The sequence below is a fragment of the Alnus glutinosa genome, chromosome 1 (assembly GCF_958979055.1).
Source record: "Alnus glutinosa chromosome 1, dhAlnGlut1.1, whole genome shotgun sequence".
Lineage (NCBI taxonomy): Eukaryota > Viridiplantae > Streptophyta > Magnoliopsida > Fagales > Betulaceae > Alnus > Alnus glutinosa.
Window position 1 is genome coordinate 53,047,714 of NC_084886.1, and position 12,495 is coordinate 53,060,208.

General features: G+C 35.5%; 2 protein-coding genes across 2 annotated transcripts; one reads left to right on the forward strand and one right to left on the reverse strand.

The window, feature by feature from the left end:
• Window positions 1-1,132: 1,132 nt before the first annotated feature.
• On the reverse strand, window positions 1,133-6,745 carry LOC133858313 (small ribosomal subunit protein uS9m). Its single transcript, XM_062293770.1, has 4 exons — window positions 6,078-6,745; window positions 4,816-5,256; window positions 1,795-1,875; window positions 1,133-1,463 (listed from the first exon to the last, which is right to left on the reverse strand). Exons 1-4 carry the CDS (start codon window positions 6,619-6,621, stop codon window positions 1,372-1,374), a joined length of 1,158 nt encoding a protein of 385 aa, XP_062149754.1. The 5' UTR covers window positions 6,622-6,745; the 3' UTR covers window positions 1,133-1,371.
• Window positions 6,746-7,890: 1,145 nt separating this feature from the next.
• LOC133862786 (3'-5' exonuclease-like) lies at window positions 7,891-9,108 on the forward strand. The gene has a single exon (XM_062298662.1). The coding sequence runs from the start codon at window positions 8,250-8,252 to the stop codon at window positions 8,877-8,879; it is 630 nt and encodes a 209-aa protein (XP_062154646.1). The 5' UTR covers window positions 7,891-8,249; the 3' UTR covers window positions 8,880-9,108.
• Window positions 9,109-12,495: the final 3,387 nt, after the last annotated feature.

A 12,495-nucleotide genomic window follows, 5' to 3' on the forward strand; every position in this document is an offset into this window, starting at 1 on the left:
AATAACTACCATGAATACCATTTGTGGTGTCAAGAGAAAATATGTTTGGCAGAGTTTGCAAAAAGTAGCATTTAAAAAATTATAACGTCTTTTTGGCTCTTTAAATTTAAAAGCAACTCACAACGGACTCTTTATATTTAATTTTTCTCTATATTTTTTCCAAAAACCACAAAAATGCCTAAATAACTATTTAGCAAATGTTAAACTTAACAATTTTCTCTTTAGATTTAAAGAGCCAAAAAGACAATATTATAATCTTTTTAATAGTACTTTTTGCAAATTGTGCCAATGTTCTCCCATTTTATAATAAATAAAAATTGTTCCATGTGACAATGTTATTATGAATGATTAAAAAATAGTATTTATTTAAAGCAAATAAACATTTAGAGAGTTTGTTTGTTTGATAGTTTAAAAAAAATAACTAGTTAAAACCCTTAAATAAATTATGAATAGACCATTGTGAACTAAAGTTGATCGCTATTTAAAATTTTAAAAGAATTGTCCCAAATAAAGTTACATTGGACTGCAATTTAAAATAGAGTTGAGCTACGGACTGTACCTAACTCTAAATTATTTTTCTTCTCTTTTTAATTTTTATTTTTTATTGAATAAACAAATAATTTAAATGATTTGAAAAAAATTTGTAGCTCGTTCTATATGTGCTTTTGTTTTTTTTAAGTAATGCTACAAATCATATATTATTACATAATTATATCATAATGTTGATATGACAGTATCAATGAACTCTTAGACCAGCCATTGTTAAAACAAATCCAAAATGAGGTATGGCGCATTACTGATTTATTTATTTCTCTTTTTTTTTCTTTTTCAAATAAAGTTATTTTCTTGACTGAATAAAAAAAAAATATTTAAATAATATAAAGAAAACATATTAAATCACCAATTATACCAGAAGCTTATATTAATAAGAAAGTACAAATTTAATTATTTAATTAATATTTTACTGAATAAGTAATTTTAGTTACTTGAGAGAAGTGAACTAAAACAAAGACGTGATACTTCATGTCCGCTATACATAAAAACTCATGACACAGGCATCATATTAGGAAGAGCTCTCTTCCTCAAGGATTTAGCAGTCATCAAACTAAACTTTATTGCCATTGATGAACGATGAATCAAAAGGAAAGCTAAACTCAGACTTGTATTGATGGGGAGAGAAAATAAGCTAAAAAGAGCCAACAAGAATTTCTTTAGGCTGACCGCTAAAATTGTAGCAGCACCTAAGAAGTAACATTCGGATTACAATCTGCCTTACAAAATAAACACCTGGCCAAACAAGTGCATTTCGGAAAGTTCTTTTTTGTGCGGCAAAATTGAAGTGGAGAGCAAGTTCCCATACAAACCAATTAATTAACGCTTCACCCATTGGAAGCTCTTTCTTGCTTTTGCTTTCCCTGGTTTCTTCCTTTCCACCACACGTGCGTCCCTTGTCAAGAAGCCGGCTGGTAAACAAAGCAGAAGATCATAATGCAACACATATGAAGAGCAAGCAAGAGACAAGGCCAAAAGATTCTTTTCTGGAAAAAATAAAAAATAAAAAAAATTGATAATAAGGTCATCTCAACTAGTTTATAATACAATTGAGAACAGAATGACCAGACCGCACCAAGGCATTTTTATACAACGCCACTAATTTGTAAAGATTTCAGCCCTACCCAGTAAGAGCCTAAGAGGGAAAAGCGTTTAATATTTTCCTACAGATCTGCGGTAACAAGCAAATTATGGAATTTTGAGGCACAAGAAAGAATACTAATCTGCTTTTAGAGATTGTACCATCTTTGAGTGCAGGACGTAGGTCTGGTTCCCAATTTTGCAAGGCCTTGCTGATCCCCAGTCGAATTGCTCCAACTTGACCTGTCATCAGGCGCATTTAAATTCTTCCATATTCACAAATAATTAAAAAATAGGGAAGAAAAAAAGGATAATGGAGAGTTTAAACCCAATCTACTATAAACAGCCAGCACATACTAAAAGTGTGGGATTGAACCAATGACCTTAACCTCCACATTTGGTCCAAACATCATTGCTAGGAAAAAGAAAAATCTAAGATCAAAGACAACAATCCCCAATAAAATCCTCAAGAAAGGCGACGGCTTTTCTGAATAAGGAAACAATGTTGCTGATATTCTGGCCTTATTCAATGCCAAACAACCACAAATAAATTATCAACGATACACCAAGCATGCTGAGGCAGAGGGAGGAACATAATTGGAAAGTTGGACTGGAGTACATTTTTTAAAAAAGTATTAATAAATTTTACTAGTAAGAGGAGAGACCTTATGCGTACAGGATGTATACAAAAGGTTTCCCTAAAAACTTACAATCCAGATGTTAAGGAATCTATAAAATGAACAGAAGAAGAAGTGGAGACTTTGCCAAAAGCACTAGCCCACTTGAACCAGGTCCGTGAGAAAAAATTATTAGAGCTCAGCCTCACACAATAAGAGTAAAAGCAGTTGGACAACCAAGCAATTCTTGTTAGATAAGGAGCATACAAGAATGTAAAGACGGATTAGTAAATATTTTTTTAAAAAAGAAAAACAAATCAGAAATCAGAAAAAAAAAACCCATATAGCGTGCAAATGAGCCAAGCTGAACTAAGTTGCTTTCAATCTGCTTGGCTACATCAACGCTAGTTTTGAACTCAGCAAAGCAATCAAGCAATTCACTACGCAGCCTATGTACTTCAGCTCTCTCTCTCTCTCTCTCTCTCTCTCTCTCTCTCTCTCTCCTTATGTATGTGTGCGTGTGTGTATCTATGTATGTGTTATGATCCATGGAGACGCCTATCTCTGCAAGAAGTCCATCTCTCTGCTGCCTCTTGAGTAGTTTAGTTTTAGTAGAAGTTGTTATTTGTTTGTTGAATAAATATCATCTGTCCAAGACGTTTCCGTCATGGTTAGGAGTTTTGAGTAGTCTGTGAGCTATTTTATATTACAAGTATTATTTTTAATGGGTGTAAGCCTATTCAAACAACAATTTTGAATAAAGATAATATAGAGAGAAGTTTATTTACAAACCTTTGGTTCAAAGGAGGTTTGGGTTCCCTCTAAGAACCTACCCTAAATTACCCCGTTACGGACTTGATATTCAGGTTCGTAACAGTATGTATGTCTTCATATACAAATACATATAAACCATGCAAATTTCATGTATATAGTGATAAAACAATCAATGATGCCCCAGTGCCTTATCCAGCTGAGCTGAGTATAAAGCATCAGCCTGGTCAGGCTTGACTTGCATAGTTAACAAAATCAAGGATGCACCCAATCCCTTTGAGTTGGGACTAACCCCCATGGCTGCACGCAAATCACTTTCAGGATATCATGGAAATCAAAGCACATATTGGGAGGTCAAGGTCAAAAACAAATATAAGTATGAACACGAACAATTTCACTTAAGTAGGAACCAGAACCCCTTTCTTTTTTCTTTTACCAATCACCATACCACAACCAAAGTTATGATAACATTTTTTTTTTTTTTTTTGATAAGAAATACTATTTTTTAATCATTCATAATAACATTGTTACATGGAGCAGTTTTTATTTATTAGAAAATGGGAGAACATGGAGCACTACTATGATAACATTGTTACTATAACATTGCAGATTATAATTTTTTTTCTTTTTTAAAAAAAAAGAAAGAAAGAATGTGTACCTAATTGTTAATTATTGATAAAATGTTCCAGTACGCAGTATTGGGAATAGGGGAAAAACGATCACATCACCATACCAAGAGAGGAAATCACCCTAAACCCGTCCTTTTTGTGTCTCCATGTCTTCTGACAATATACGAAGGACAAGGATTCATGTTACCAACCCTAGGCACTAAAGTTTAAGACTGTACATATATCAATAAATATGTTGATATATCTGCTAATTATAAGAAGCGGAAAACATTTAATTTTTTTCCTTTCAGATTAAAAACTACCTTTAACAAGCAAATATTTATTGACATGTTAGTCAATAACAACAAATTCCAAAAAAAAAAAAACTATAAACTGCAATTGACAAGTAAAAGAAAAAATAACAGGACTAAATTTGGGGTGTTTGATTAGTTGAGGATGGATTTGCCTAACAGAAGTTGAGCAAGTGCAACAAAGAAATGCGGACGATATCTTCATTCATTGCTCAGTAGCTATGGAGCTTTTAACCCATCCCTTACCTACTGTGGATTAAATCCATGAAAGACTGTTCAAAAGGTTACAAGATGGGGGAGGAAAACAAGAAATATAGGAAACGAATTATAAGAAGGCTAATCTAGATGAATGTTTGGGAGGTGTGTTTGGAAGGGGAGTAATACAAAAGTTTATAAATGAGAACTCCCCTTCCACAGGTTCAAAGACATCCTGCTCGTGATTGGTGGTCCTTAAAAGTTTTTTCCTTTTATGGGAGACAGATGTCTTCACATCTAGATGTAATACAGAAGGCCTTTCAGATTGTCTCTTTGCTAATCCCTTTGCCTTTGTTTACTTCCTGTATATGGGGCATAGGCCTCTTTTATTTTATTAAAACATTTTTTAAAAGAAAATTCATATTTGCTAATAAAAGAGATGCATACAGGGCCAAATTTGCAATTTTCTTCTCCAGAATGAATCATATTCATATCATTTCGAAAAGAAAATTTTGCCCCAACACTTGTAAAACAGAGAGTGAGGGAAGGGGGGGATACAATAAAACAAGATTCTCCTTTGTTTCTCCGGGCAAAAAACTGAACTCAAGCTAATCAAAATGATCATAGAAGTTAAAATATAAATCTAGAAATATATTTTTAGCTATGAACACTCAGACCCACCTGAGAAACCACCTCCTTTCACAGTACAGCTGACATCCCAAAGGCCCAAGGTCTTTGTCTCAGAAAAAGGACGCAGGAGAGCAGCACGATGATCAAGCATGGGAAAATAGACATCAAATTGTTTATCATTAACAACAAATTTTCCATCACCAGGTTCAATCCAGACACGGGCTACGCTGCATTTCCTTCTCCCTGTTCCATAAGCTCTTCCCTTCTCATCTACTTGTCTCACTCTTGCTTTAGCAACCTCCTCCTGTTTCTGGCGCTCTATGTCTGCTCTTGTGCTTTTTCTCGTATTTTTATCATACCGAATTTCCTCTATTTCACTTAGAGGCGGCAATCCCTCAATCCCTTCAAAGTCCTTCAGGGCAATCAAACTGTCCAGCATTTCATCTGTGATTCCAGATGCAGCAATAAGGTCACCAAATGCACGATTTGGACCTGCAATTAGATAATTTAATCAGTATAATATTCGTTGATAATTTGCAAAGCTGATATCAGGAAAGTGATGGCTTTCACCTTAATGATATGAGTCAGTAAACAAAAAACAAATCAGCCAAACCTACAAAAACCGGCTTGAGACATACTTGTTTCCACTCAGTCAAGCTCAAGTTGTAGCGGACTTTAGCTAAAGCAAACTTGGACAACCCACTACTTTGCTTGACTTGGCTAATAAGTAATAAGCTAGTATCCAAGCCTAGAAATATCCCAAGTAAACAATGAAAATTACGAACAAAAAAAATGATACTCATATTCACTAATCAGAATTCCTAAGCCCTGATGTTAACTAAAAGACTGCATGCCCCTGTTCAGTTTCTTTCATTTAGCACTCCACTATCAAATAGTGCCATTCAAAAATCCATCTGAATATGCTACTGACAAATACATGGCAAGATATACATCTGCGTAAAATTGAAGGCACTATTGCCACTAATAGTCACTGAATCACAATCCACACTAAGTTTATTTCATCTATAAATTCCATACTTCAAAGTAACATTTATAATTCAACAAAGTGAAAACACATTTTCATTATGCATTTTTTTATTTATTTTTTTATTTATTTTTATTTTTTTATGAGTATTACCACCGAACAAAGCATCCCCAATCATCCTAACCACCCCAACGAAGCTTTATATCACAAACCAAAAAATATAAAAAATAAAAACAAATACACAAAAACTGATAATTCAAAATTACGAATAATAAAAAATTGTTATCTCGTAAATTATGTTGGAACAATGTGGAGGTCATTGATGTACCTTTGAGTATAGCAGTGAGTTCCTGCTCCTCCCTCTCGAGCCTCGAAGCCTCCTCACTCCTCTCCTTCTCAGCGTCATCACCCCCAGAAGTAGTACTGGTACTACTCTCACCCCCGGTTTCACCGACCTCCTCCTCCTTCAGACCGAACACGTCGTCCTTGTCCTCCTCCTCCACCAAGCTCCAGGGTTTGTAACCCTCCGCTGTGGCCCACTCCGCCTCTCCACGCGTCTTTTCCTCGCTCGCTCTCAGCCGCGACTCGTCGTCCTCACCGGCCGGAGAGATTCCGGCGAGGTCTCCGGATTCCTGGGTGAATAATTGGTCGAATTTTCCCTCGCTTTGGCGGGAGATATTCCAAGGAGTCGATGCGGATTGGTCAAATTTGCCATCGTTGCTATTGCTGTTATTGTCGCTGGAGAAGAATTTGGGAAGGGGAGAGAAATAAGGGTTGGTGGGGAAATGGGAGTGGGGATATGGATGGGATTTGGGGGGGAGTTGGGTTAGGCGACGGAAATGTGAGGATTTGGGGAGGAGACGAGAGAGCATTGTGACTGAAAGAAGCGGAGGAGAGCAAGACGACAGGGTTTGGGGAGGGTTGGATTTTCGGTAGGGTTTTAGAATTGGGAGCAAAGATCCGGCCCGGTTCAACCCAGGCGGGTACAGGATCGATCGTATATTATGGTATTTATATGTCTACGCATTTTCATGGTAAATCATAGTTTAAAATGGAAAAATATAACGAGTGTGTCATTTATTGGTTGGTTGGTTGGCACAAATTATAAAAAATGATTTTTTTTTTTTAATTCACCTTCTAGGATATATAATGTGTTTTTCAATACTATTGGATTAACATTAGTGTTCAATTAAAATGCATTTGTATGTCTAGACTGCATGTTTCAATTGTCCAAGGTGGTGCCTCCCATATTGTATTGTGGTTGTGATTCATGTCTGCCTAATTTACTTTTGACTACTATTTTTTTTTTTGTTTTTTTTTTTTTTTTATGTTTTCAATAATATTTTAATTTTGGCAATGTCCTTCCAATATATCATTGGGGCTGTAATAAAGGCGAAAACATAATTTTTTTTTTTTTTTTTTTATTTGTATAGAGGGTCCAAACCTATATATATATATATATATATATATATAGTTTATCTATGTGTGTATGCAGATTTATGTAAAATAAAATCATAAGTATTAAATTTAATTTCTCCATATCTGTATACAAAAATTACGTGTTTATAATATGAGCAATGTTATACATTGCAATCTTAACTGTTTTTTGTTTTATTTGTGTTTCTTCGGGTTGTGCAATTGTTCTTCTTCGATTTATGGCCGTATTTATTCTCTGGTTGGGGCTTTTTGAGCCCATTTACCATTTGAAACCGCTTTGTGCGACCCTTGAAGAGGCCCGACTTGTTTGTGATTCCTCTAGAGTTATGGGTGATAATCATTGCCTACTGTTACTTGTTTGTTTTTGTGTTTGGCAGCCTTTTCTGTTGGAGTTTAGTTGGTTTGTTGTTATTCTTTTTGGGTTAGTTGTTGGAGAGCCCATCCCTTCTTTGTTTGTAAGATTTTCCACATCTTCTTCCTTTTGATCAGAAGTGAAAATGATCCTCCCGTGTAGCCCTTTTCCTCAATCAATTAAAAAAAAAAAAAAAAAAAAAAAAAAAAAAAAAAAAACCTTTCCTTTCCTTACCTTAGACGATTGGGATCGTCTTGAAAACTTGCGAATGGAGCAAAGCAAGTGTTTTACTCTTTACCCAAAAAAAAAAAGTATACAAGTTATACCATGATGAGTGAATGAATCTGTCGGACTAACCTACCTCGCAAAGTTTGTGATTCTATCGAGCTAGGCCGTACATATTCAAGAACATCTTTTCCCCATTTGTTGTACTTAAAAGCACAATTCGCTTCGGTTCTTGTGTGGCACACAAAAACAAGATCATTACTGCATCCAACAAACTTCAAAGTGAGGCTTCGGAAAAGAAAGTAGTATTGATCATGATGCGATGGATAGAAGTTGGAACGCCTTAAGACCATATTCGATCGATGAAGAAAAGCAAAAGTGAACGCTAGCTATAAATACCCATATATATTGCGAGTAAAATTTTCAAGGCAAATTAAGCTTAGGGTTAATTTGTTATCTGAGTAAGAACGTAGCAGCTAGCTAGCCATGTTTGCATATAACAGAAACCCCACCATAACTTTCAACCCTACCACCTCCAAATACTGTGTCAACTTTGCTGGGAGAACCATTGAAACCACAGTCACAGACAGAGGCAACACTATAGATGAATGGGTTCACGAAATCCTTTCACTATACGACGGAAGGCCTACTGCAGTTGGCTTAGACATAGAATGGAGGCCTCATCAAATCCAATCGATGAGCAACAAGTCTGCGACCCTTCAACTTTGCATCGATGAAAAGTGCCTCATTGTCCAACTCTTCTACACGGACTACATCCCGCAGTCCCTGAAGAGCTTTATGATGGACCCCAACTTCACTTTTGTTGGGATTGAGGTGGGGGATGACATAGCCAAGCTCAATGATGAATATGGAATAGAGAGTAACAGAAGCGCGGACATCCGTGAGCTGGCAAAGAGACAATGGCCAGGCCGGTTTCGTAGGCCTGGGTTGAAGGATCTGGCTTTCGAAGTTTCGGGTCTTTCTATGAAGAAGCCAAAGCATGTGTGCATGAGTAACTGGGAGGCAAGGGTGCTGAATGAGAATCAAGTTGAGTATGCATGCATCGATGCCTATGCCTCTTATAGGGTAGGCCAAAAGCTTCTCTTTGAAGTCTAATTAAGGGATAATATTTAGTAAGCTTTTGCAGATGCTTGGTTTGGACAGATCAGTCAGTTTTATTTCTTTCAATGGTTTTTCTTGTTGTTTTTGTCTTTATTTTTTGTTTTTTTATGTTTGGTGTCAGGGATTTGCTCTAGCTTTCTTTACTTTTCGTTAATGTTTAATTATGTTGTCTAAAGGTCCTTCCCTTGGCCTTTTTTTAAGTGTGAAACTTGTTGTAATATAAATGGCGACCTCTGTATAATTAGTTTGCTAATGCTTTATAATTCTTGGAGACTTGGAGGTGAAGGGGAAAAAGAAATTCTGATTAACAAAGAGATCCAATAGAAACTAATAAAAACCCAATAAACTAATCAAGACCCATTATCCTAGCTTTCTTCCTAGCAACGAGATTGATGTATGTGCCGATGTAGATTAACTTCTTTGTGTAGAAAATTGAAGGTATGTAATGCCATCACAATTCACAGGTGTAGATGAACTTTTTGTTGGAGAAAATTGAAGGCATATATGGCCACTGCTTTTGTGGGGGAAAGGGAGTCTTATTAGAGTCTATGAATGGAGAGAGAGAAGGCTTTATTATTTTCATAGCGTGAACAGTGTTCATTTTACATACAGATCTTTTGTGTGTGAGACAGTGAGGGAAGGGAGGGAATTCTCTCCGTTTAGTTAAAACTGGAAGGTATAGTTGTCTTTTCATATTTTTTTATGAGAATGTAAAAAGACAATTATACATTCTAATTAACTTTAAATAAATGGAAAGAATCCAATCCAAATGCAACAATAAGAGGGAGCCCTTTGATGGTGCTCCCAGATCTATATGACTGACCGAGTGTTGGCTTTGAGTCTGTCGGTTTTTGGGCCCCTTAGGTGGGCTGGAGTCTCTTTGGTCGGCTTGGAAGTAGAGGGCGGCCGCCGGTCTTGAGGTTTCAGGCCACGCTTCTTAATTAAGTCCAGCCGGACCCTCTTTAGGGCATGGCCTTTAGGCAAATTCCTAGGCCCTACATGCAGCAAGAATACAATTCTTGGCTGACAAGAGGAATAATCTTTTACTAAATAAATTATTCAGCATGAAATATTCTTGGTTGAGTGCTGTAGAAGGTATCACGGTTGATATATATAAGGTATTGGTTGTGAAATAATTGTCGGATAAATTTAAATTAATTTATTTTTTAACAAGGATTATCTTAAGATTTGGTTTGAAGTAAAATAAAAATATAGTATATAACACTATAAGTTAGTGTTAATTATATGTCTAATGTCTAATGTCTAATGTCTAATGTCTTGTGTCTACGCATTTTCATGGTGGATCCTAGTTTAAAATGGAAAAATATAACGAGTATGCCATTTAAATCTTGATAGATCTCCAATTTTATTAGTTGGTTGGCACCAATTCTAAATGAGTTGGATTATATGAACGACGCCTTGTAAGTACGATAATGTGTTACTTTAATTTCATTTTTTTTTTCTAATTTAAAAGGCATCCCTTGGGCGTGACCATCGAGGTTTTCGCCCGCTGTAGAATATTCGGTTTGAGCCATAGCTACTGCCTTGGAAGGCGAGTCCATCACTACAACCCCACCAAAGTGTAAGTTGGTAAAGCCCCTTCTTAATACGTAGCATTTAGTTCGCGGACTACTACCGCAAGCGAATTCGAACCCGTGACCACTAGAAAGAAAGGAGGAGGGAGTTAGACCCTATCCTCTACTTCTTTACCGACTGAACTCCCACCTTGGTGGTTTTTTTTTTTTTTTGGAGCAAAAGCTGATATCTTGGTTGTTATTTTAGTTTCATTGAACCAAGAGTTTGTATGTCTACACATCTTTCAAATGTTCAAAGTGCGTGGTTCCTCCCATATTGTATTAACTAACTACGGTTGTGATTCATGCATGTCTGCCTAAACTTGAGAATCGGCTTAAATCCCATACCAGTTGTTTTGTTCTTTTTAGGGGTGGGTGTTGGGTAAGTCGGGGTTGGAAACACCATTTCTAACTCCCGACCGAAATTGTCGGTAAAGTCGGATAATTTATTCTGTAGAAAATTATTTTCAAAAATGTCGGATAATTCAAAAAAATTGGATAAATCGGTAATTATTGGCCGGGTAAATCGGTAACAGATGGAAACGAAAAGTAACAATCAGAGGCCAAAATGGGCGAGAAGGTAGATTAAAGGAGATAACATACAATCTGTAGAAAAATAAACAGATAACATACAAGCCAACGTCAAGCTAACCCCAAACAATCAACAATCAATGATTACGTAGAACAAGTAATAAGAAAAAGTAGAGGAAAAACAACAATTGGATGATTCAGACTTTGACAAGAAAATTTCACGAATGTTACTCCGAGTATTCCATCTATTGACAATTGTGGAAGCTAGGCGTGAGAGAGAGAAAGATGGGCAGCTGGGCTAGGGCAGCAAATGGGCGTCACGGTGTGGGCGGCGGGGGGAGGGAGTGATTCTAGCGTTTTTTCATTGGGGAGGCGGCAAAAGGGCTGCGCAACGTGAAGTGATCAAGGAGTAGGGTTTTGAGAAAAATTTGTATATATAGTCATATAGAATTTTCAAAATGACGTCGTTTTGCAAGTGTTGGGTCGGGTCAATAATCAACAAAAAACAATTCTCCCGATTACCAACCGACAACAATTTCGGAAATTATTTTTATTCCAATTTTCGAATTTTAAATTTTACGGTAGGCGGTCGAAGGCGGTTCGGTGGCGATCAGCGGATTTTCAATAGTCGGTAATCGAATAATTTGCACACCCCTAATTCTTTTTACCATCATCATGTATGGTTTCTTTTCTTTAGAGTATCTTAGCAATAATAGCTAAAGTAGTTATTGAAAAAGTACAGCTCGTTACTTTAATTATTATTTTTTTTATACTCTATCCAACAGATTATCTTTTCTACTCTTTACTTGTATTTAAATATTATTTTTTATTTTTTATATTATATTTTTGCCAACACTCAATGAAAGAAAAAATATTAAATTTTCACACATTCTTTGAGCTACACCGTACGAATGTTGCACCAGTTCAATATTTTAGCAGAATTACACAATTTATTAAAGTAAAGCAGTTAAAAACAAAGCAATCAATCATTTTTCTTTTTCTTTTTTTTTTTTTTTAAAAAAAAAACCAAAACAAAACAACAAAAAACAATAATACAAAAAGGAAAACAAAGCAACTAGCTAGACACATACAATAAGACTAATAATTCTTAAATTGAAGTATATTTGGATTACCCAAAAATTAGGCATTTGATTATGATTTGCTTTAGGGATTTGATGAAAATTGAATCACCTTAAATTGAATTATTTTATTAGAATTATATTTTATATGTAAGCTCTCTTGCTCTATAAATAGAGTCTTTTGTATTGTAAAATCATTAAGTGAATATAAGAACAAAAATTTAATTTTTATGACTTTATCATATGAACGTAGGTTATACGATATAAAAAATTTCTTATGTTTATTCTCTTTATTCCGCATTGTCTTTAATTTCTTTTACAATTATCTTATTCTTCTTTTTCATGATGCCCCTGCCCTTTTGAAGCCTTATTCAATGAGCCGCTTCTAATTTAATGTTTGGAAGTATTTTCAATTTTTCCTTAATT